The sequence below is a fragment of the Andrographis paniculata genome, unplaced genomic scaffold (assembly GCF_009805555.1).
Source record: "Andrographis paniculata isolate CXL003 unplaced genomic scaffold, ASM980555v1 Contig66END, whole genome shotgun sequence".
Lineage (NCBI taxonomy): Eukaryota > Viridiplantae > Streptophyta > Magnoliopsida > Lamiales > Acanthaceae > Andrographis > Andrographis paniculata.
In genome coordinates, this window is record NW_026137602.1 from 4,979,821 (window position 1) to 5,001,113 (window position 21,293).

General features: G+C 40.9%; 3 protein-coding genes across 9 annotated transcripts; 1 reads left to right on the forward strand and 2 right to left on the reverse strand.

Moving 5' to 3' along the window:
• Positions 1 to 1,384: 1,384 nt before the first annotated feature.
• On the forward strand, positions 1,385 to 6,800 carry LOC127262879 (15-cis-phytoene desaturase, chloroplastic/chromoplastic). Of its 2 annotated transcripts, none has more exons than XM_051291729.1 (15): positions 1,385 to 1,580; positions 1,949 to 2,243; positions 2,341 to 2,473; positions 3,136 to 3,224; positions 3,295 to 3,352; positions 3,534 to 3,689; positions 4,382 to 4,530; positions 4,690 to 4,809; positions 4,926 to 5,139; positions 5,234 to 5,336; positions 5,457 to 5,504; positions 5,752 to 5,797; positions 5,898 to 6,085; positions 6,196 to 6,358; positions 6,485 to 6,800. In XM_051291729.1, exons 2-15 carry the CDS (start codon positions 2,028 to 2,030, stop codon positions 6,551 to 6,553), a joined length of 1,752 nt encoding a protein of 583 aa, XP_051147686.1. In that variant the 5' UTR covers positions 1,385 to 1,580; positions 1,949 to 2,027; the 3' UTR covers positions 6,554 to 6,800. The 2 variants fall into 2 exon arrangements, with proteins under 2 accessions (XP_051147686.1, XP_051147685.1); XM_051291728.1 differs by having other exon boundaries at positions 1,978 to 2,243.
• A 1,063-nt stretch (positions 6,801 to 7,863) lies between these two features.
• On the reverse strand, positions 7,864 to 11,881 carry LOC127262875 (tyrosine-sulfated glycopeptide receptor 1-like). The gene has a single exon (XM_051291719.1). It carries the CDS (start codon positions 11,517 to 11,519, stop codon positions 8,193 to 8,195), a length of 3,327 nt encoding a protein of 1,108 aa, XP_051147676.1. The 5' UTR covers positions 11,520 to 11,881; the 3' UTR covers positions 7,864 to 8,192.
• Positions 11,882 to 13,522: 1,641 nt separating this feature from the next.
• LOC127262876 (ribonuclease E/G-like protein, chloroplastic) lies at positions 13,523 to 21,262 on the reverse strand. 6 transcript variants are annotated; one of them, XM_051291723.1, is made up of 13 exons: positions 20,716 to 21,262; positions 20,221 to 20,334; positions 19,625 to 19,858; positions 18,286 to 19,535; positions 17,880 to 18,197; positions 17,691 to 17,732; positions 17,151 to 17,275; positions 16,544 to 16,706; positions 15,821 to 15,893; positions 15,525 to 15,637; positions 14,968 to 15,087; positions 14,615 to 14,770; positions 14,043 to 14,449 (listed from the first exon to the last, which is right to left on the reverse strand). In XM_051291723.1, exons 3-13 carry the CDS (start codon positions 19,812 to 19,814, stop codon positions 14,246 to 14,248), a joined length of 2,754 nt encoding a protein of 917 aa, XP_051147680.1. In that variant the 5' UTR covers positions 19,815 to 19,858; positions 20,221 to 20,334; positions 20,716 to 21,262; the 3' UTR covers positions 14,043 to 14,245. The 6 variants fall into 6 exon arrangements, with proteins under 6 accessions (XP_051147678.1, XP_051147680.1, XP_051147677.1 ...); XM_051291720.1 differs by having other exon boundaries at positions 20,516 to 21,262; XM_051291722.1 differs by having other exon boundaries at positions 20,440 to 21,262.
• Positions 21,263 to 21,293: the final 31 nt, after the last annotated feature.

Genomic DNA, 21,293 nt, shown 5'->3' on the forward strand with positions numbered 1-21,293 from the left:
GATTTGATTTTTTGGAGAAAAAATTTGGATAAATAGTGCAAATCCAATCCACTCTCCCAAACAAACACACCCTTAGAGTTAAAATTGGATAAATAGAGTTTATGAATTGAAAATTGTCTAAGCGAACCAAACTTCCTTAGTTATACCTACCTACCTTTAAATATGTGAATAGAGATGCACTGAGATTTTTTTTATTTTTATTTTTTGTATAAATAGTAAAAGCAAATAAATAGTATTTGATACTTCCTCCGACCAATTTACTATTTTTTTTTTTTCAATTTCAAAACAAAGTTATTATTAATATTTAATTTAGTAATTGTATTTTTGTCTTTTTTAATGTAATTCAATATAATACTAATATTAAAAAATTTATATTCAAAAACCAAATGTCACCCTTCCAATGGACGGAGAGAGTATAAGATTATAAAAATTAATTATGTTGGGACTGGACCAACACGGATTTGTTTTTATATTCTCCAAAAAGTTTCGTACGAGTGGAGTTCACTTGGACCACAACTTCTGAGATTTGAATTTGCACCCAACAAATTAAATTAATAGTATAATATTTTTTTTTAAAAAATAATAAATAATAATATTTAAAACCTTATATATCATAAATAAGATCATCTCCAACCCATTGCATTTATGGAGTGGGGTGTACTAAACATGGGGAGGAGGAGGGGCTCCAACACATCTTCAAATCCTCTCATTTTTTTCAGTATATGTACAGTTTTGAAGTAATATTGTACCTTCACTCTATTTTTGGAGTAGAGTTTTTGTAATGTTTATTATATTTTTGATATTTTTTTTGGTGTATTTTGTAATTTTAATTTTTGTTAGTAAATGATATATAATTTTTTAAAAAAATTATATGTAATTTTACTTTTTTTGAAAAATAATGTATAATTTTATTTTCTGAAAAGTAATATATAATTTTATTTTTTTAAAAAATAATTTATAATTTTATTTGTAATAGTTATTAATTATAAATGTTAAATTTCATATATGTAATTTTTAAATAAAATATAAATTATATGTATATGAATCTAAAGTAAAAATAAATTAAAATTGAGGGGTAGTTTATAAATATAAAATAATATAAAAGAGAAATATATAAAAATATATTTTTAGTATAAAAATTAAATAGAAAATCAACTGCGCAGCTGCAGAAATAGAATGGCTACTTGGAGACGGTCAAGTAAGTGTATATAAGATAGAAAATGTTAGATGCTGATGACGAGACACATAAATTAATATTAATAAATTACACTGATATCCAATAATGAAGGATATTTAATAATAACTAATTAGCAAGCATATTCCTGGTGGATTGGCAGAGGCATAAGAGGCCAAGAATTCTTCTCTCCCAAACTAACACCACACCTATTCGGTATTCCTACCACAAATTGAAGTTGAACTTCACTCCCGAGGCCGGCCTGGCCAACCTTGCCTATTTATTTATTTACTCTCTCTCTCCCTCGCTGGGTGGTTCTTGTCTCGCTCTCTCTCTCTCTCTCTCTCTATGCTTAGCTCTTGCTCCTTAGTCCTTCCTATTCACCACCACTGCATTTGCTCCCAAGGTAGAATCTTGCCCCCTTTCACTTCTCTTATCTCGATTTATACATGTGCTTTCATAACCCACCTGCTGTTCTCTCTTGGAGCATGCATACAATTCTTGTTCTCTGTTGCAGATTCTGTAATAGGGACAAAAAAGAGGGAAAAAAAAACTATTTCTTGGTTCGATTTTTTGATGCGATGAATGATAGATTGGGGCAACACCCCTAGTTTCAGCTGGCTATTGATCAGATTCTAGATATTGATTATATGCTGCTGAGTGAAGGGGTTCTGTTTTCTATAATTCTGAAATGATTTTTGCCATGAGGGGCTTTGGATGTTTTCCTTGTATCAATGTATTCAATGTTGATTTCAATCTTTGACCTTGATATAGAGGCTTACGGACAGCTGAAATTACTGCAGTTTCTGTACTGTGACCACTTCTATTCGGGAGTAAAGCATAAATTTGGAATATGACCCAATTCCTACAAGCATCTGCCTTTGATTTAAGCAAGCAGTATCAGATACCCACTGTTTCGAGCTTGAACTCGTGTAAGAGGAATGGCTGCACCCTTCGAAAAACAAAAGGCTTATTGTTTCCAGGCAGTTCTGCTGTGGGTACTACGTTAAGGATTCCTTCTGGAGATGCTTTTGCAACAAGGCACAATAGGGCAGCATCCTCTTTGAAAGTATGCTCTCTAACTATCCCTACAGTGAATGGTGATTGTGTGTTTGGAATTTAAACGAATGATGATGAGCTTCTATAATGCAGTGCTTGTGGTGTAGGTTGTTTGCATTGACTATCCAAGACCCGAGCTTGAGAACACTATCAACTATTTGGAAGCTGCTCAGTTATCATCATCATTTCGGACTGCTTCCCGTCCCAAAAAGCCATTGGAAGTGGTGATTGCTGGTGCAGGTAGAACATTTTCACTTTACCTTTGCCATGTACTTTGTTTTCATATTGCCATTCTTACGAATTCCTCTATTCTACTAAATGGAAATGTAAGTCGCGCTTATCTTTTTATCATTAATGTTTTCTTTTCTTAAATGCTTATGTGACTTCATATATTTGAAAATATTCTTTGTGCAGAACTTAAAGCATTATGTTTGGATATCACAGATCAATAGTTGAAATTGACTGATGTGCCCTTGTCAGTGCCCAGCTTGTTGCCTAACATCTTAAACAAAGAAAGATTCCCCGTTTAGGATTATGTAGGACTTGCTCTCAATATTATCATTGTCCCATATCCATCTCTTAATCTACAGCCAGACGAGGTTCTAATATTTTAATGCCTCATCTGAAGAATTTTAACTGTGTTTTTTCTTTTTCACAACCGATTTTGTTGTAGGTTTCTGTTTGATTGATATAAAACGAGGGGAAAGGTTATACTGGTTTTAAATAATCTTTGCATTGGAGTTGGATTTTGTTATGCTTTACCAATAGTTTCCTAGTTGGTTTGGGCAGCCTGTCGTGTGTATAATGAATTAGATTATTTAACATGCACACATATGTTTTCCAATTCCATATACTTTATTTTTTTTGTGTAATATTAATTTTTTACATTTGCAACCGTGTAGGTTTGGCAGGGTTATCTACTGCGAAGTATTTGGCTGATGCAGGTCATAAACCCATTTTACTGGAAGCTAGAGACGTCCTTGGAGGAAAGGTTAGAATGCTTAAATCTTTTCCAAAGATTCAACAATCATTTGTTGATGAAACATGTTTATTTAGCCCAGGTGGCTGCATGGAAAGATGAAGATGGAGACTGGTATGAGACTGGATTACACATATTTTGTAAGTTTACTTGCGCTTAATTTTGGATTTTAATCTTCAGTGATGGTGACTATGATGCCCTATACATCCTACAGTGTCTTTGTAAACTCATTTAATATTCTCCCTTTAGTAGACAAATCCTTAACTTCTGCAGATATTTTTTATGATGAACTGTAAAACTTACCTATTTATTTTCCATTAGTTGGTGCTTACCCAAATATCCAGAACCTGTTTGGGGAGCTGGGAATTAATGATCGTTTGCAATGGAAAGAGCATTCCATGATTTTCGCTATGCCAAACAAGCCGGGAGAATTCAGCAGATTCGATTTTCCTGAATCTCTGCCAGCACCATTAAATGGTGAGCTGATTTCTGTGTAAACTTTGAGGACTGTTACTAATACACATGCCTTTTGTCTTAAATAAATATTTGTTTAATAAAACTTTTAACTTAGGCCAATTGTTGAGACAGGAAAGTGGTTTTCGGTAGTCTGAAATTTTTCACATTGTTGGGGATTACAAAACTTGTGGGCTTTGCATATTTGAGTTTAGCTAAATGTAGAATGATATAAATGGCAAAATCAGAATGAAACAACATCCTGAGTTTGAATACCCATACCTGACTTTGTTAAATATTGTCTTTTGTGTTGTCTTACTATAGCACATATCTTTGCCACATGAAATTCATGATTGTGTTTTCATGTTTGTTTCCACCTGTTATCATTAGGCTGCAAATCATTGTCATATTCATATGAGGTTTCCATTCCTGAGCTGAGAAATGGCAGCTGTGGAACGTGATATATGCTGTGAAACTTGTGTGTTGTGTGTTTCTCTTCTGGTTCAATATGCCTGTCAAACAAGAAGCTAACTTAAACAGAGCAACTATTCAGTCATCTTATGCATTCCAAAAACTTGATTCTGTTGCAATTATTTTCTAGTACATACAATGAAAAATCACTGGGTAAAATTCAACTTGATTGAATAAGGGTCAATATGTGTTCTAGTAAGCCTTCAAAATCATCCAACTCTCTTGCTTCATGCATGCTGTGCCAGGAGTACTGGCCATCTTGAAGAACAATGAAATGCTTACCTGGCCAGAGAAAGTCAAGTTTGCCATCGGTCTCTTGCCAGCCATAGTTGGTGGCCAGCCTTATGTTGAGGCTCAAGATGGAATAACAGTTAAAGACTGGATGAGAAAACAAGTGAGTCCTTATGTTCTGTTGACTGGAAGTCATTCCAAATTTCAACTTTCCAAAGTGAATGCTGAAAAATGAGACATTCCATCATTTTGGATTTTGCAAATTGTTTTGAATTAGTCTGCAATGGTGTTATAGTTGCTAAATATTTCTATGATGTTTCAGGGGGTACCAGACAGGGTCACTGAGGAAGTGTTCATTGCCATGTCGAAAGCACTGAACTTCATAAATCCTGATGAGCTCTCAATGCAATGCATCTTGATTGCATTGAACAGATTTTTGCAGGTCTCTCTCTATGGAGTCTGTTTGTATATCAAAGCCACTTTATTATAATGATGCTTTGGTTAATTTATATGGTATGCAGAAATGCAAGAAACATACACTTATAAAATCATCAACAGGAAAAACATGGTTCAAAGATGGCCTTTTTAGATGGAAATCCGCCTGAAAGACTTTGCATGCCAATCGTCGATCATATTCAATCAAGGGGCGGAGAAGTTCGTCTAAATTCAAGAATACAGAAGATTGACCTAAATGAAGATGGGAGTGTCAGAAGTTTTATTCTGAATGATGGAAACACTATTCAAGGAGATGCATATGTATTTGCAACTCCAGGTAGAGCCTTCATTCATCGACTGCATCATGTATATTCTGTCTATTAGTTTGAGTCGTTTCCAGGCTGCTTATGTATCACCATTATCCCCATCAGTTGATATACTGAAGCTTCTTTTGCCTGAGGACTGGAAAACAATTCCATATTTCAGAAAATTGGAGAAATTAGTTGGAGTTCCAGTTATAAATGTTCATATCTGGTGAGTTCACTTTTGAAGCTCGTTTTTACCAACATATTGCATACACAAGAATAATTTAATTATGTATCAGTTTTGAATGAAACTGAGCAGTACTTACATCAATTGCTGATCCCTTTGCAGGTTTGACAGGAAACTACAAAACACATATGATCATCTACTTTTCAGCAGGTTGGTTATGCACACCTGTCAATACAATGTTCTTATTTCGGTGAAAAGATGATGGAAACAAATCTGAATGCTGTGATTTACACACAAAATAATGATTCGTGGCTCAAACTAGCTATGGGCTTTAAATGGCTTCCATAACTATGTGAAATTGTCGGATATTCACGACCAAGAAGTACTGGATTCTCTTTCGGATAGGCTCTGAAAGGTTCAATGTTCTTAGTTTTCTTCTTATTCAATTATAATGCAGGAGTTCGCTTCTAAGTGTGTATGCTGACATGTCTGTAACTTGTAAGGTATTGCATGTTGTATTTATTAAAATTTGTTTTACATTTTATTCTTTATGGTATACTGCCTTCCAATTACTGTCGCATACATGAATGATTTTCTGTTCAGGAATACTACAGCCCAAAGGAGTCGATGCTGGAGTTAGTTTTTGCACCTGCAGAAGAATGGATAGCGCGCAGTGATGAAGAAATCATTGGTGCGACGATGAGGGAACTTGAAAAGCTGTTCCCAGATGAGATTGCGGCTGATGGGAGCAAAGCAAAGATTTTGAAGTACCATGTTGTCAAGACTCCAAGGTGAGACATGGGGTTCTCAGTTAAATTGTTCATAAATATATATATATATATGTATATATATAGCCGACCTTGGTGCGTGGAGTTATGTTTTATTTCGTGCAATCTTGCAGGTCTGTATATAAGACGATACCCGGAACAGAGCCTTGTCGGCCCTTACAAAGATCTCCCATAGAAGGATTCTACCTGGCTGGTGACTATACAAAGCAGAAATACTTGGCATCAATGGAAGGTGCTGTACTGTCGGGAAAGCTTTGTGCTCAGGCCATTGCACAGGTGATCTCATTGACAAGTTTGAATCGCATAGCATTACTACTATAACGGACGAGAAGATAAAATAGTATGAAGTATACAAGGAATTAATGAGTGTAAACATATTTATGTATGTGTATGTTGGCGCAGGATTGCGAAATGCTGCTGCTGGGTGGAAGAGCTCGTCCCAAAACTTTGGCAGAAGCAACAACTGTGTGAACTCACTGCACATATCATCTCTCTCTCATATCATCACTATCATAATTCATATATGTATAAAGTAGAGATCACACACTGCACAACTTAAAGGCAGGCAGGTAGGCTGGCTGGCTGGCTATGAGAACAGAAACCAAATGGTTGATTATTTGATTGATTGGAGTAGAGAGACCCATGGTCATGCCCATCCGTGGAAACTTAAATTAATTGGGTTGCAACTTGCTAGCAAAGTTGTATATGCCTTGTCTTATTTCTGATTCAAGCAATTTTTCTGGCTATAATAATATTCTGTTGATAACCAAGAAGGCAGACACACAAAGATCTTTGTTGATAGATAGCCAATCATTTGATTGCAGTGTTTCATGGGAAAACCAAACATTTTATCATCAATCAAGCCTTATTGTTTGAGAGGGTTGAACAAAAGTGCAGCATGCTTATGGTTTACTCCATCAATTGGCAAGTCTAGCAAGATTAGTGGAGTTTGCATGTAGTTCCTAAAGCAAGGAGTGGAGTGTTGATGAGAGAGAGAGAGAGAGAGAGAGTTTAAGCTGTAGTTATATAGTGTTAGTTACTACTACACCTTCTGCTTCCAGCTCAGCTCAGGATGAGGAGGGGTTGACAATGAGAAGGTTACCTGAGTTGAGTGGATGGTGAAGAGTGTTACGTTGGAGCATCGATCATGATATAATTAATAAATCAGTGTTGGCATCAATTCTGCTCTAGTATTATGATAACATAAACAAAAGGATAGTGGCGATCTTTTCCTTGGCAGGCCATAGTATATATACCAACCAAACCACAATAATAATAATGTCAACAGACAATCACTTTCTTCTCAGCCACTTTCTGTGGATCTGATTTAGGCAAATAATCTTCATGTGGAATGCTGAGTGGACGATATACCTTCTGGGGTCTCTTGCAATATAGAGTGCAACAGCAGCAGCAGGAGAAAGCATTTGGAGGATTCCCACTAATTGGTGGATGCAAGGATGGGATGGGGCCTTATAAATGAGGTGATAATTCTACTGTAGTTTCATTTATCATATTCTGCAGCACGTCGACGAAGGTTATATATAGATGATAGTAGTATTCTATGGCACACTTTCACGCTGCAAATCCTTAATCTAATTAATGTGATGCAGATGCAGATGCAGATGCTTAATGAAAATAGTGCATGCTGTGCTGTGCATTGCATTGCATTGCATTGCAGAATACGAAAACACCTGTTAATAATGTGTACAATTGGTGCTGTTATAATTTCTTCAACAAAAGTCCTCTCTTCTCTTGTGACTTCATATTGCTGCTGCAGCAGGTTCACACCAGAAATTGGTTGGTGGTACCAGTTAGTTCGTTCCACAATAAACATCTGTTCTGTACAAGTTTTCTATAATTCCACTCCAGAACTTATTTTCGATGCAAAAACTCATCTTTGTACAGCTGAAACGACTCACTCAGTTCACAAAAAATGTCGACAAAGAAGCTAGCTAAGTATGGTGGTTGTGGGATTTACATTCACTCAGTTACTATCTATCTATCTATCTATCAGCACCAATTTCAGAGTTGTGTTTATTCATGTGTTATGTGCAATCAATCAATCAATCAATCAATCAACCAATCAATCACAAGCCCCTCCCTCCCTCCTTCATTCTGTCGACTGCCTGTTGGATCCTCCCCCGACGTCCTTGAGCCAATCAACCACCTCTTGTATAGTCGGCCTCTTCAAGGGATTCTGGCTCACACACAGGGAGGCCACGTCGAGCACTTGAATCATCTCTTCCTCGAACCCCTTCCCTCTGAGGAGAGGATCAAAGATCTCCTCCTGTTTCCCCTCGTTCCTCATCTGCTGCACCCACACCACCAACTCTCTCGACACTTTGGGCTTGAACAACTCGACAGGCCTCTTGCCGGTCAACAGTTCCAGCATAACAACACCAAAACTGTAGATGTCGCCGCGTAAGGTGGCTATCCATGATTGACTGTACTCAGGTGGAATGTAGCCCAGGGTGCCCACCAATTCGGTGGTGACATGGGTGTGATAGGGAAGAATTAATCTCGCTAGGCCAAAGTCTGCCACATGCGACTCGAAGTTACGGTCAAGAAGGATGTTGCTGGACTTGAGGTCACGGTGCACGATATGGGGTTCACAGATTTGGTGCATGTAGGCCACCCCGCAGCTCACCCCTCGAGCAATCTTCAGACGAATCGGCCAAGTGAGTTGGGAAGCCCCGTCCAGTTTCTCATGCAACCAGTAGTCTAAGCTCCCGTTTTCCATGTAAGAGTATATCAGCAACCTGCAGCCGTCGTGCACGCAGTAGCCTCTGAGCGTAACCAGGTTCTTGTGCTGGGCTGTCGACAGGGCTTCCACTTCGGCCTTGAACTCCCTCTCCATCAACCCCATGTCTCCGGAGAGTTTCTTGATTGCAAGCTTGGTGCCGTCCACCAGGGTTGCCCGGTACACCAGACCAAAGCCCCCACACCCAATTATATTAGACTGGTTGAAGTTGTCTGTGGCCCTCAGTATATCAACCATGGTGAGATCCTCTATTTTACTCTTACTGTTGCTAGGAAACAGCACCACCATACTCGCATCCTTGGCGTCGTCCTCAGGATACACCCCAGAAGAGTTGAACGACATTGTGTCCATATCCTTTCCTTCAATATCGCCTCTCGGCAGGATTCTCCTCTTAGAAAACACGCAGTAGAGGAGCAGGGCCAAGGTGAATATGCCCGAACAGATCACCAGGGTCAGCACAATGGTCTTCTTCCGATAATTCCCTGCTCGGTTTTCCGAATGCCCGGCTGCGGATTGGCTACTGCAAGGACGCTGCAGGATTCGGCCGCACAGCTTGGGATTTCCATCGAAGCTTGAATTGGTGAACGTGTCGAACTGACCTCCTGTGGGTATTGGGCCTTCAAGGTCGTTGTATGCCACGCTGAAAGACGACAGAAAATGGAGGTTTCGGAGGGAGGCGGGAATGGCGCCGGAGAGGCTGTTTCCGGAGAGGTCGAGCTTCTCCAGGTTGGTGAGGTTGGAGAGGGTGTCCGGGATTGTGCCGGAGAAATTGTTGTTGCTGAGGTCGAGGGCGATAATGAACTTCAACCGACCGATCTCAACGGGAATGGTGCCGCGGATGCTGTTGTTGGCCAAGTAGAGAGCCGGCGGCAGGCCTGAGAGCTGGTTGTATTGCAGGTTGGAGGCATTGTTGGGCTTGACGAAAACAGGCAGCTCCAGATTGCTGGAGGTGCTGTCGACGAGGTCAGAGTTTGGGTGGGTGGCCAGCCTGGGCAGCTGGATGAGGTCCATGGGGAAGTATCCTGTGAGCAGGTTGTGGGACACGTCCAGGTAGAAGAGATTGGGAAGTTTCCCGAACCAGCCCGGGACGGAGCCTGTGAGGTTGTTGTACGAGAGGTCCACAATCTCCAGCCTCCCCAGCTTCGACAGCCACGCTGGAATTTGTCCCGTGAATCCGCACCCACCGAGAGCCAGCACTTGGATATTTTGAAACGTGTCGTTGCCGTTGCCGTTGCCGCTGCCGACCCAATCCCCGAGTTCTTCGTCCCCAGGCAGCGCCTCGTCGTAGAAATTCTTGGAAAGGATCAAGGTGCTGAGGTTCTTGCACCCCCCCAGGATTCTCAATGCGCCAGCCATGTTGGTCAGGCTGTTGTTAGAAATGGAGAGGAAGGAGAGGGATGTTAAGTTGGCTATGGCCGGCGGAATCTCTCCGCTCAGGTTGTTGGTGGCGAGGCGGAGCGCGGTGAGGGTTTTGCAGGAGAACAGGGTTAGGGGCAGGCCACCCCAGAACAGATTGTTGCCCAGATCGAGCGTCCTAAGTTGGACCAAGCTGGAGAAATCAAAGTCCGAGAGCTGACCTTGGAGGGAGTTGACCCTCAGGTTGAGGGTGGTGAGCCTGGTGCAGTTGGCCAGAGAGGGCGGGATGGTGCCGGTGAGCTTGTTTATGTGGAGCTGCAGCTGCTCCAATTTGGACAGCTTCCCGATGCCGGGAGGAATGGCCCCCGCCAGCTCGTTGCCGTACAGCGACAAGCTTCGCAGGTTGACGAGGTTGACGATCCCCTCTTCGTCGATCGCCCCTGTGAGCTGATTGCCCGGCAAGTAGAGTTCCTCCAGGGTCTGCAACCCGTAGATTTCCCGTGGGATCTCCCCCGAGAGATTGCTGAAACCGGCCCTGAGGCTGAGCAGACGGCGGCACTCGGCGAAGCCTTGAGGAGGAATGGGGCCGGAGAGTTGATTGTTGGAGAAATCGAGCCTCTGGAGTCCGGGCGACAGCCTGCATATGGATGGAGGGATTTGGCCGGAGAAGCTGTTGTTGCCGACATCGAAGGTTTCCAATTCCGAGTTGGGCTGGAAGAAGGAAGAATCGATGGCCCCCTGAAAGCGGTTGTTGGAGACGTTGAAGACCCGAATCGCGGCGGGCAGGGCGTTGGAGGGGGATAGGCCTCCGGAGAGGCGATTGCGGCTGAGGTCGACCACCCGGAGGTGGGGGAGGGCGGCGAGGAATCCCGGGGGGAGAGGGCCGGAGAGCCAGTTGTGGGAGAGGCTGAACTGGGAGAGGGCGGTGAGGTTGAGGAGGGAAGGGGGTAGGGATCCGGCGAGGCCCCTGGAGGGCAGCCAGAGATTGGTGACCCTGCCGGAGAGGGCATCGCAGGCGATGCCTTCCCAGGCGCAGCAGTCCCGGGAAGGGGACCAGTCCAGGGGAGGGGTGGCAGAGATGGAGAGGTTGAAGGCGGAGAGAGAATCGAGATCCAGGGGGTCGCAGGCGGCATTGGAGGTGAGGACGAAGCGGGAAGGGGAGAGGAATATTAATAGGATGAGTATGACTGTTGTTGCTGCGGGGTGGATGGCGGCGGCGAAGGTGTGGCTATGGCGATGACGATGAAGAGGATGAGTTGGAGTGGTATGATTGGATGAAGAGGAGGGATCCCAGAGCATGGCTGATTGATGATTGAACATACGACAGATTCCAGAGGTACAGGTGCAGTATTAATCATGTATGATGATCATCATCGGAGACGACAGAGGACAAAGGAAGAAAACATAAAGAGGAGGAGGAGGAGAGGTGAAGAAGAAGAAGAAGAAGAAGAAGAAGAGGAGGAGGAGAAAGAGAGGTGAGAGTTGAGAGTTGAGTTGAGGGTGGTGGTCAAGATTCTCTACGATCAGCTATCAGCTATCTATGCTCCCTCCAATCCAATTTAATCCTCCTTCCAGTTCCATCCTTGCTGTGATGTGAGAGGGAGAGTGGGTGATGTTGACATGGAGCAATACCTGTGAAAAACAAACTAAGGTTGATCTCTCTCTCTCTCTCTCAATCTCTCTCTCTCCTCAACCAATTATCTATCAAAAACAAAATAAAAATGCGTTTACTTTTGAAGGACGGCTGGCTGGTGGACTTTGCTTTTTTATATTATATACTAGTTAGTACTATATTGCGCACAGACAATAACATACATGAATGATACATGCACACCACTGAAATGAAATGATCCACAAATCAATTTAGGATATTTGAATAAGAGAGAGGAAGCGTGTATTTTACGTGGGTGGTGGTGGTGGTGGTGGTGATGGTAGTGGTGGTGGAGTCAGAAAGAAGGAAAGAAAGAGAAGCACACAAGAGCGAGCAACCCACTCTAAATATTTATTCTTTTTCTTTTCTAGATAGTAGATAGACGACATAAAATACACTCGCCATTACTTTAGTGTACAAGTATTATTTTTAATTCGTAAGACCATCCATGCCCACTTGCGATGATGATTGCAATTGCGGACTAACTCAACTCAACTCAACGGTGTTATAGGAGCCAGAAGGAGGAGGAGGGCGTCTTTATCTTTAGTTTGTGTAGCGGGGGTGAATGAGCTGACCTGACAGATTGTGTAACCACATGTCTGTCACGTCTTTTTATTTCCTAATAGTATAGTATATTCCTATGAATCATACTGCCCAATTGGGTCGCCCAGATTTTCCTTTTTTTGGGCATTGACCGACCACACGCTCCCCCTGACATTTATTTTCTTGTTTTGACTCAAGAACATCTTTTCTACAAAATGTTGGTGGTTTTTATTATTATTAGTAGCAGGAGTAGGTTGTTTTTCCTTTCTTCCTTCCTTCCTTCCATAACAGTGTAGAGTCGAGTCGTTAGTACGTACATATTTGTTTGTGTAGCATCAAGTTAAGTACTCATCTAATCAGTTTTATTTATTATTATTATTATAGCATTGCGTATGTTACCCTGGCAGGCAGCTCCAGCTTGAGGGAAGGAGGGAGGGAGGAAGCGTTGAAAGGCAGGCTATGAGGAAAAATGACAACGATCATATCATCATCATCATTTAGACAGCGTCAAGTTAGACAATGGTAGCTTGCCTGCCGTGAGCGAGCAAGGAGCACACAAGGTATGGCTATGAAGGAATGAAATATGAATGTTTGTTAGTAGAACTAGAACTAGAACTAGTAAACGTAGTAGGATCTTTGTGAGTGTCTGTGTCTGTGCGTGCTACCTGCTAAGCGTGTTACTATAAACCTTCCTTCCTTCCTTACTTCCATGTTGCTACAACAATGCCACTCCCCTCTCCCCTCTCAAAAGCATAAGCATGGTCATGATCATCATCAAGCGTATCATCATTTTGATCTGTTGGGATCTCATCACTCTCTCACCATCCTCCTCCTGACCTGTCCGTCTCTCTGTGTGTGTCTCTCACCCTTGCCTACTAGTATTAGTTAGAGACAAAGAAAGTAGCTTCTTTATTAGTATATAGTAATAACTAACAGACCCCAAGCTCAATGAAATGATTATTATTTGCTGCGACCAAAATATGGATTCGTGATTCTCCTCCTCCCTCCCTATTTTCAATTTTGGGAATGGATTCTCAGCAGAGAGAGAGAGAGAGAGACTCAGAGATTGGGGAACAGGTGTAATATCGGGGTGGGGTTGCACAGAAAGATACAAAGAAAGAAACAAGGAAACAAAAGAAAGATCCTCAGCAAGATTTCCCATTATATCATTATTATTATATGAATATAATGAATGAATGAATGCTATCTAGTGAGTGGTAACTGTGACATGTGTACCCTACTCCAGTCATGCAATGTCTAGTCTAGTCTCTAGTGTTTCTACTGCAGCAGCACCAGTCGAGCCATTAATGGCATGAACGAATACGAATATGACAGAAACAGAGACAGAGCCAGACAGAGTCACTCATACCTCTTTCTATTACGGCCTGCGCCTGTGCCTTTCTTCTTCTTCTTCTTCTTCCTCCATTTGTTGGGTTCTTGTATGTGTTGGTGTTAGCCGCCAGATAACACCTATCGGTTCTGGTTCTGGCTCTGCTCCTCCTTAATATATCATTTCTGCTGCTCCTGTTCTTCTTCCTGTTCCTGTTCCTGCTCCTGCTACTTCTATATTCACATTCTCTATTCCATTCTAAAGCATTTCAAACGCCCCCACCCATTTATTATTATTATTATTATTATTATGATGATGATGATACAATAGTATGATTTAAATCAACAATCTTGGGGGTACATGAGAATTTAATGAATCACTGTCAACTACCAGCGGCAAGTAATGCAATGCAATGCAACGAAGTGAATCACAGATCAGATCATATATATGCTACTACAAAGAAAGCAAGCACCGAACTACTCCTCACTGGGAAACCTCCTCTCCTGGGGGGCGGGGCGTGTTTCACTTGCCTGTTTTCCACTTGCTGATGGGGAATAGAGTCACCTTCCGCCTGCTTACGCCACCATCTGTCGTCGTTGAGGGTTGTGGTGGTGATGGTGGTCGCAGCACAGAGATTGCACCCTGCCTTGGCTGCTGCTGCTGCTGCTGATTCCCATCTGCCAAAGGCTTCAGCTCAAATGCCCCTCTGGTGAGACCCCTTGCCACCTGATAACATCAGGTCAAACAACAACAACAACAACAACAATGACAAAGATCAGATCAGATCAGATCAAACATTATTTATTTATCTATATTACTGCATCAACTCCATTCGTTTCACTCCTTTTCTACTCAAGACTAAGACCCACCAATAACTAACTATATTCATACCTTGAGGAGAATCCACACTTTGAGACAGCTGCTTAACACTGCCAGTCTTGTCCTCTTCCCTGAGGTCAAATAGTTGCACATGTGCCTATCTACCCTTAGAATAAATCGGGGCCAAGATTTTGGCTTCTCCACATCTGCTTTCTGATCCATTGTTGCCTGATCACGTCGGATCAAATCAAATCAAATCAGATGAATCATTTTAGCCCACAGCTTCCCCAATTAAATATATAATGCAACAAATAATCACCCTAGGAGGACCAGGAACACACCCAATGTCCCAAACTTCTACAGATAATTTATTCAATAAATATGGGATTTTATTGAGGGAGTGAGTGAGTGCGTAACATGATTACCAGAAGCCTGCATATTTCATGTTCAATTTTGGAAAATGAAGTCTCCAAGGCTTCCACTCTCCCAGTTCCATGACAACAGGTGCAGGGTTCACTGATCATGAATGTAACACTGGGTCGAACCTGTTAAGTGTCAACATCATCATCATCATCGTCATCATAATATGTTACCTGCGACTAAGCAATCAACAAGCAACCAAAAAATTTCATGTTCTTAACAAGTGACAACATTCTGATCGGCTTAAAACTGCTTACTAAAGTAGGTAATTTAAAAGGTGCAAACTAATTACACATTGAAAATGAGGAGGGGATGATCACAGGATTTAACCATGGCACCCAAAGAAGAGTTAGAGTGAAAATGCATTCTTGCAGGAAAGCACATGCATACCAACACTCTTCTATACAAGAAAGTAACTTGTAGTAACTCTACAAGTATGGAAAATCACAGAACCCTTCAATATCTATCTATTACGTTTATGCCATTCTCCATTCTAACAAGTCTAACATCAATGGACTTGATATTAAAATAAGGAAGTCCAATTTTTGCAATGCTTACATACCCGCTTTCTGGTTATCTCCATAAGCCCGTGCCTAGACAATTCAGAGACCTTCACAGTTGATCTGTCCCTCTCTACGGCCCTTTTAATTTCTTCATATACATGTCTCTTATTAGCTGCAACATGTGAGTTCTGTTAGGTGCGATTCATACTTCAGAATTCCAAAATGTTTTCTCCTTGGTTCAAATGGAATGCTCCACAATAATAACCACCAATTTCAGTTTTCAGGTCAAGCATGATGTTAAGGATACAAAAAAGGGCAGGAAAAGGGCATGGCCAACAGTAATCAGCAAACTTACATTCGTCCATCATATCAATGAAATCTACCACAATTATTCCGCCAATATCTCTCAGCCTTATCTCTCTAGCTATCTGAAACAATAATAGTACATGACCATGTCAATTTGGAACCAGTTGTTTTATTCAAGCATATATACAAGAGTGTCCAAAAAAGTAGAAAGAGAGAAATTGTGGGAAAACCCAAAACTAGGGAATCTACAAAAAATAATTGTCATTTTCATTAATATAGGATAACTGCTTGCGAAGGATTCCTACTTCTACATCTTACTTATTAAACAACATCCATGAAGATAGCAGAAGTAACAAATGCATTGATAGAAAAAATGCAGTATGAATTTCACAGCCTAGTACACCATAAATCACATTGCAACAGAACATAACAACACTACTAGATATCATAATAGATCGTCCTTACCCAATTATCAAAAAGTATTATAAATATGCAACAAAATTATGCCCATCACAGTATATAGCTTCTAAACACTATATCCACATGGGTGTTTAATTACATGAATGAAACGGGCATAATATCCTCTAATTTTCTGGGGAAAAGAAACAAAGCTTGACATGCACATAAAAATGGAGACAAAATGTACACTATGATAACCATTCGAAAGTATGCGAAGCATGCCATGATTGAAGGATACGAGCAGAAACATGCTTCGGGTTCCCTATCAGAAAAAGGGTAAAACACAAATATACTGAAATCAGGATGGAAGTACTTGTTTGGCAGCTGCAAGGTTGACTTCAAGAATGGCCTTTTCCTGTGAAGTTCCTTGCCCTAGCATACAGTGGCCACCATTTACATCAATGGAGACTAATGCCTCAGTTTGTTCAATCACTAAATAACCACCATTATCCAGTGGAACCCTGTTAATGTAGGAACTATCACGACTTCAGAGTAATTTGAATAAAATATCTTGACTAAGAAAGTTCAGGGAAGTCAGATGGGATTCAATTGATTAGATATATCTGTAAACAAGAAAGGATGGATAACACGTTGGAAGTGAAGCAAAAAAAGACAAGTCCATGCATCTATGATGAGAACTTTCAAGCAAGAAATAATGTATAAAATGTCTAAAGTAGTACTTCATAAAGTTCTGGTCTATAATGCTATGAGGTTCAAAACACTGGCTGTAGCCAAAATACTTTTCATATTTGGGAGAGAGATAGAGAGACGGAAAGACAACTAGGACTTTTAATATATTTTCAGTAAATCACATGGGCATACAGAGAAGAAAAATAGCTGATTTCAGTATCATGGATACATAGCTAGTTCAAAACAAGGAACACGCAAGCAGGTTCAAAAATAATACCAGTATTACAGACCTTTTACTAAGGATGTTATTAATTTCTCCTTCAATGTTGTATTCATCAAAAAGAGGAGTCTTTTTGCTGTATAATTCAATTCTGTCACAGAGATTGGGAGCTATATCCTGGAGATAATTGGTAACCTGAAATTCATCATCACATAAGCTAACCAAATCAGGTAGAACAGAAAAAAAAAAAAAAAAAAAAGGAAGAAGGAAGAAGGAAAAAGAGGAATCTATATTTAGCGAGCATGATAGATTCATTAAACTTCACGTTATCCTTACACTTTTCTGTGAATAAAATTAATCTTTCCCAGCTGCATTAGGCATAATAATATATCATTTTCTTGACAACAAACAAATAAGCTGCCAATTACAGATTATCACTCAATGTAACAACAATTGGAGGCCTACACATATATGAGAACTAGGATGAACAATATCACCATCATGTGTGTCATCCGGAGATATGGTCAAGGCATCCTTATTGATACAAGTATAAGTGAGACAAAAGGGGATGCATAGAATAATATTTACAGATTTGTTTAAGCTCCCATACCTCATGATATGTTCGTGGAGAATCAACTACCATGCTCTTCACCTGTAATTATAAGGATCATGCCCATGCAATTACAACTTGACACGACAACCAATAATAAATTATTGGCGGAGGGGATATTTCAAAATTTCTCCGAAGGAGAGAAAAAGGATAGAAATTTACTGAATAATTAAAAAGCTGATGAATCACCTTTTCATTAAAATAATCTTGGGCAACAGAGAGCGTTTGACTCATTGCTTTATGCAACAGAATGGGAACAGCCCCATCAACTCCTTCATCTGCAGCTAGAGCCGCAGATTTAGCATTCTCCACAATATTTTTCCACGTCGATAGCAGTCGTTCCAAATCCTTTTGCAATTCCTCTAATGAATGGCCAGCAGCAACAGTTCTCACTGTAAGGCCAAACCCAGGAGGTTGCAAAGTTTTAGCTATGACCCGTAATCGAGTACGTTCAACCCCAGAAATTTTTTTGGAAATTCCTATCATGTTACAGCGAGTTATCAAAATCTGCAGTGGTTAGAAACTTAGAATTAGCCTACTAAAATGGTCTTCCCAGAAACTATTAAACTATGGATCATGGTAGGTGAGGGAATACCCAGAATCTACTTTTCAACTTTGGATAGGCTGTCAGTGTGGGTCCTTTCGTACCCAATCCTTCTTTAACAACTTGTACAATGATCTTGGAGCCCTTTCGAACCTGTGCCCACTTACTTACTTCTACGCCCTGACTAGCAGCCTGGTGTATCGTTTTAGACTCCAGCTGCTCTGCATCTTCATCTAGAGGTTCTAATGACCTCTCTTGATTAGTCTTGCATTCATATCCAACAAGACTACCATTTACATTCTCCTTGATAACATCTAAAACATCATAGTGAAAGTTGTTTTCCTGGCCTTTGAACTCCTCATCATTGAATTCATCTTCACTTTGGTCATTATCCAAATCATCAATTTCTTCATCCTCGTTACAGTACCCCCTAACCTCAGTAAAACTGCTCATAGCTTCATGTACTTCTATTTCCTTCATATGGCCGTGAAATGGAGGCAATATAAATGGTTCTCTGTTGGATTTTATATCCATGAAAGATGGCCTTGAGCTCCCAATGTTCAAAAACGCTCCACCCATGTGTGGAACTAGCTTTGTTACAACTCCTAGATATACACTATCACATTGCACATTGTTTTTGACAGGTTCCAAAAGTAATTCAACCAGTTTGTCATTTTCTAGCACAGCAATTCTTTGCACGGTACAGAGGGATGAATTGATCAATATAAGAGTGGAAATAGAGTTGTCCACTGCTGTCTCATTGCTGCCTTCTTCATGCAGAAAACTCTCAGGTGAGGACTGAAGTTCCTCATCATGCACAGATGAAGCGACCTTGTTTTGGACTAAATCCTCACTGGAAGCATCTAAAACCATTTCTATAGTTGAATTATCAGTACAGATGGATGATTCAGTGAGCCATGGTTCCTCAACCAGATAATCTACCCTTAGAGTGTCAACATGTTGAGAATGATTCGTCATCCCATTCACATCAACATCAGAATAATTATAGATATCCTCTGGTGTTCTTAGCTGACTCAAGAATGCCGTATTGTTAACCTCACCATCAAAGTTGTTCAGAGCATCCGTAACACAATCATTATTACTTGAAGTACCTACCTCTACAATTTGAGGAGAGACCAGGGGTGATTGGCATAGCCAAGGCTCCTCCACAACCATGTCATTTGTTGAAAAAGCTCTATTTAAACGATAAGTTCTTTTGATACCGGCCTTTTCATATTCCCTTGAGTAGAGTCGCACCACCAAAGAACCACTTCTGTGATATTTGAGAATTCTCCCTTTATCTGCGAAATCACTGGAAGCATTTGAGTGTTCAGCAACATATTTTTGTAATCAATACAACTGATAATACTAACAATTATACAAGTACTACCTCTCGATGAAGTTGGAAAGCACACTAGTTGCTTTCCTTGTCTCATCCATGAGTGATAAAAATGAGCAGCCGGTCTTCTACAATGAGCTTTAAGTTTTGCTGTACATTTTCTATTTTGGCAACAAGGAATGTTTGCAAGCACAGAAAAGTCCATGCCAGGTCTCGAGACCAAAACATATGATGCCCACATGCCTTCTTTTGGTAAACAGTAAAGCAAAGTTCAATCATGCAATCCTTCAATAACAAGAGGATGGAAAGAGACTATCAATGCCCCAGGAAAAAAGAATGTATGTAGAGACATAATTTAGTAGCACTTCTTCCTAACTAGAAAATGATTTTTTTTGCTTCTTATGGACAAATATAAAGAAGGCAAGAAAACTCAAGCAAGCCTCTCATTCACTTTGGCATACTTCAAGTCATAGGTGTAAGTGTTTCTAGCTTTGTATATAGTTTCAGTGTTGGGCATGAAACATCAATCCTCCTCTTGAAGAAAATGAAGTATTCATAAAGTAAGGAGAATGTAAGATAGCATCGACTACAAGTATTGAAATTACAGAAATGTATGCAGGCAGAAATGCATACGCTAAAAATTGTACCCGATGAAAGCCATGTTGAGGTTGAAAAGATTGGACCTTCCACATCTTACTCCAAGTTCCATCCTGTGAAACCTTCTAACCTTCATATTTGAGCTAATCTCCAACTATAGTTATCTGTGGCATGCAGTAATTGGAGTTAAAATATGTTTTTGAACTGGATTTGATTTAGCCACTAAAACAGTAATTAATCATTTTTTCCGACCACGTCCTTCCCTTTACCTCAGAGATTCAAACGGGTCTCAGAATATCACAAAAAAGCAAAGAACTTGAGTATGGCAAGTAGCGGAGAAATTACCAGTTCAGTTATAGTTATTTTACAAAGCAGTGAAGTGTGAAATTCAAAACAAAGAAGGTTCTTGTGCGTATTGTTTGTAATAGTAGGAAAAAACTGGAAAGTGCTAAGCTAATATAGATAAAGAGAGAAAAGCATGTAGCAGAAGAAAGAAGTTGGCGGCGGGAGACATTTTATCGAGCACAATGATAGGCAAAGAAGACCTGAGAGCAAAAGCCCAGCAGAAGAACTCCCATGTGCGGAAGTCGGTAACGCAGAGAGAGAGAGAGAGAGAGAGAGAGAGAGAGAGAGAGAGCGATGAAGAGCGGAGGAGAGTATATCTACGTATGTATGAGTTGCGAAAGAGCAGAGCCGAGCAGAGTAGCGAGTACTGTAGGAGAAGAGAGTGGTACGTGGGAGGAGCCGGGGAGAGGGAGAGTTGAAAGGATAGAATGAATATGGGTGGCGGTCTGGTAATGGTATACGGCCGGCGAGTACGCTTCGGGCACCCCGACTCCGACTCCGACTCTGACCCTGGCGTGTGTTGTTGAAGGGGAAGGGGAAGGAGAAGAGAGGAGCAGCAGCGGCTAAAAGTTGCAGGGAGGGAAGGAAAGGGATTATGCTGGTTATCTGTGTGTGGGTGTGCGCGCGCGCGTCCAGCAAGACAATACATACACATCCATCCATCCATCCCCCTGTACATCATTACATATAGTACAATCGAAACCCCAAATTCCAATCCAATACACACCGGCTCGCTGAACCCCCCTCTGCCCTCTGCCTCACTCGTAACTCGCCCCGC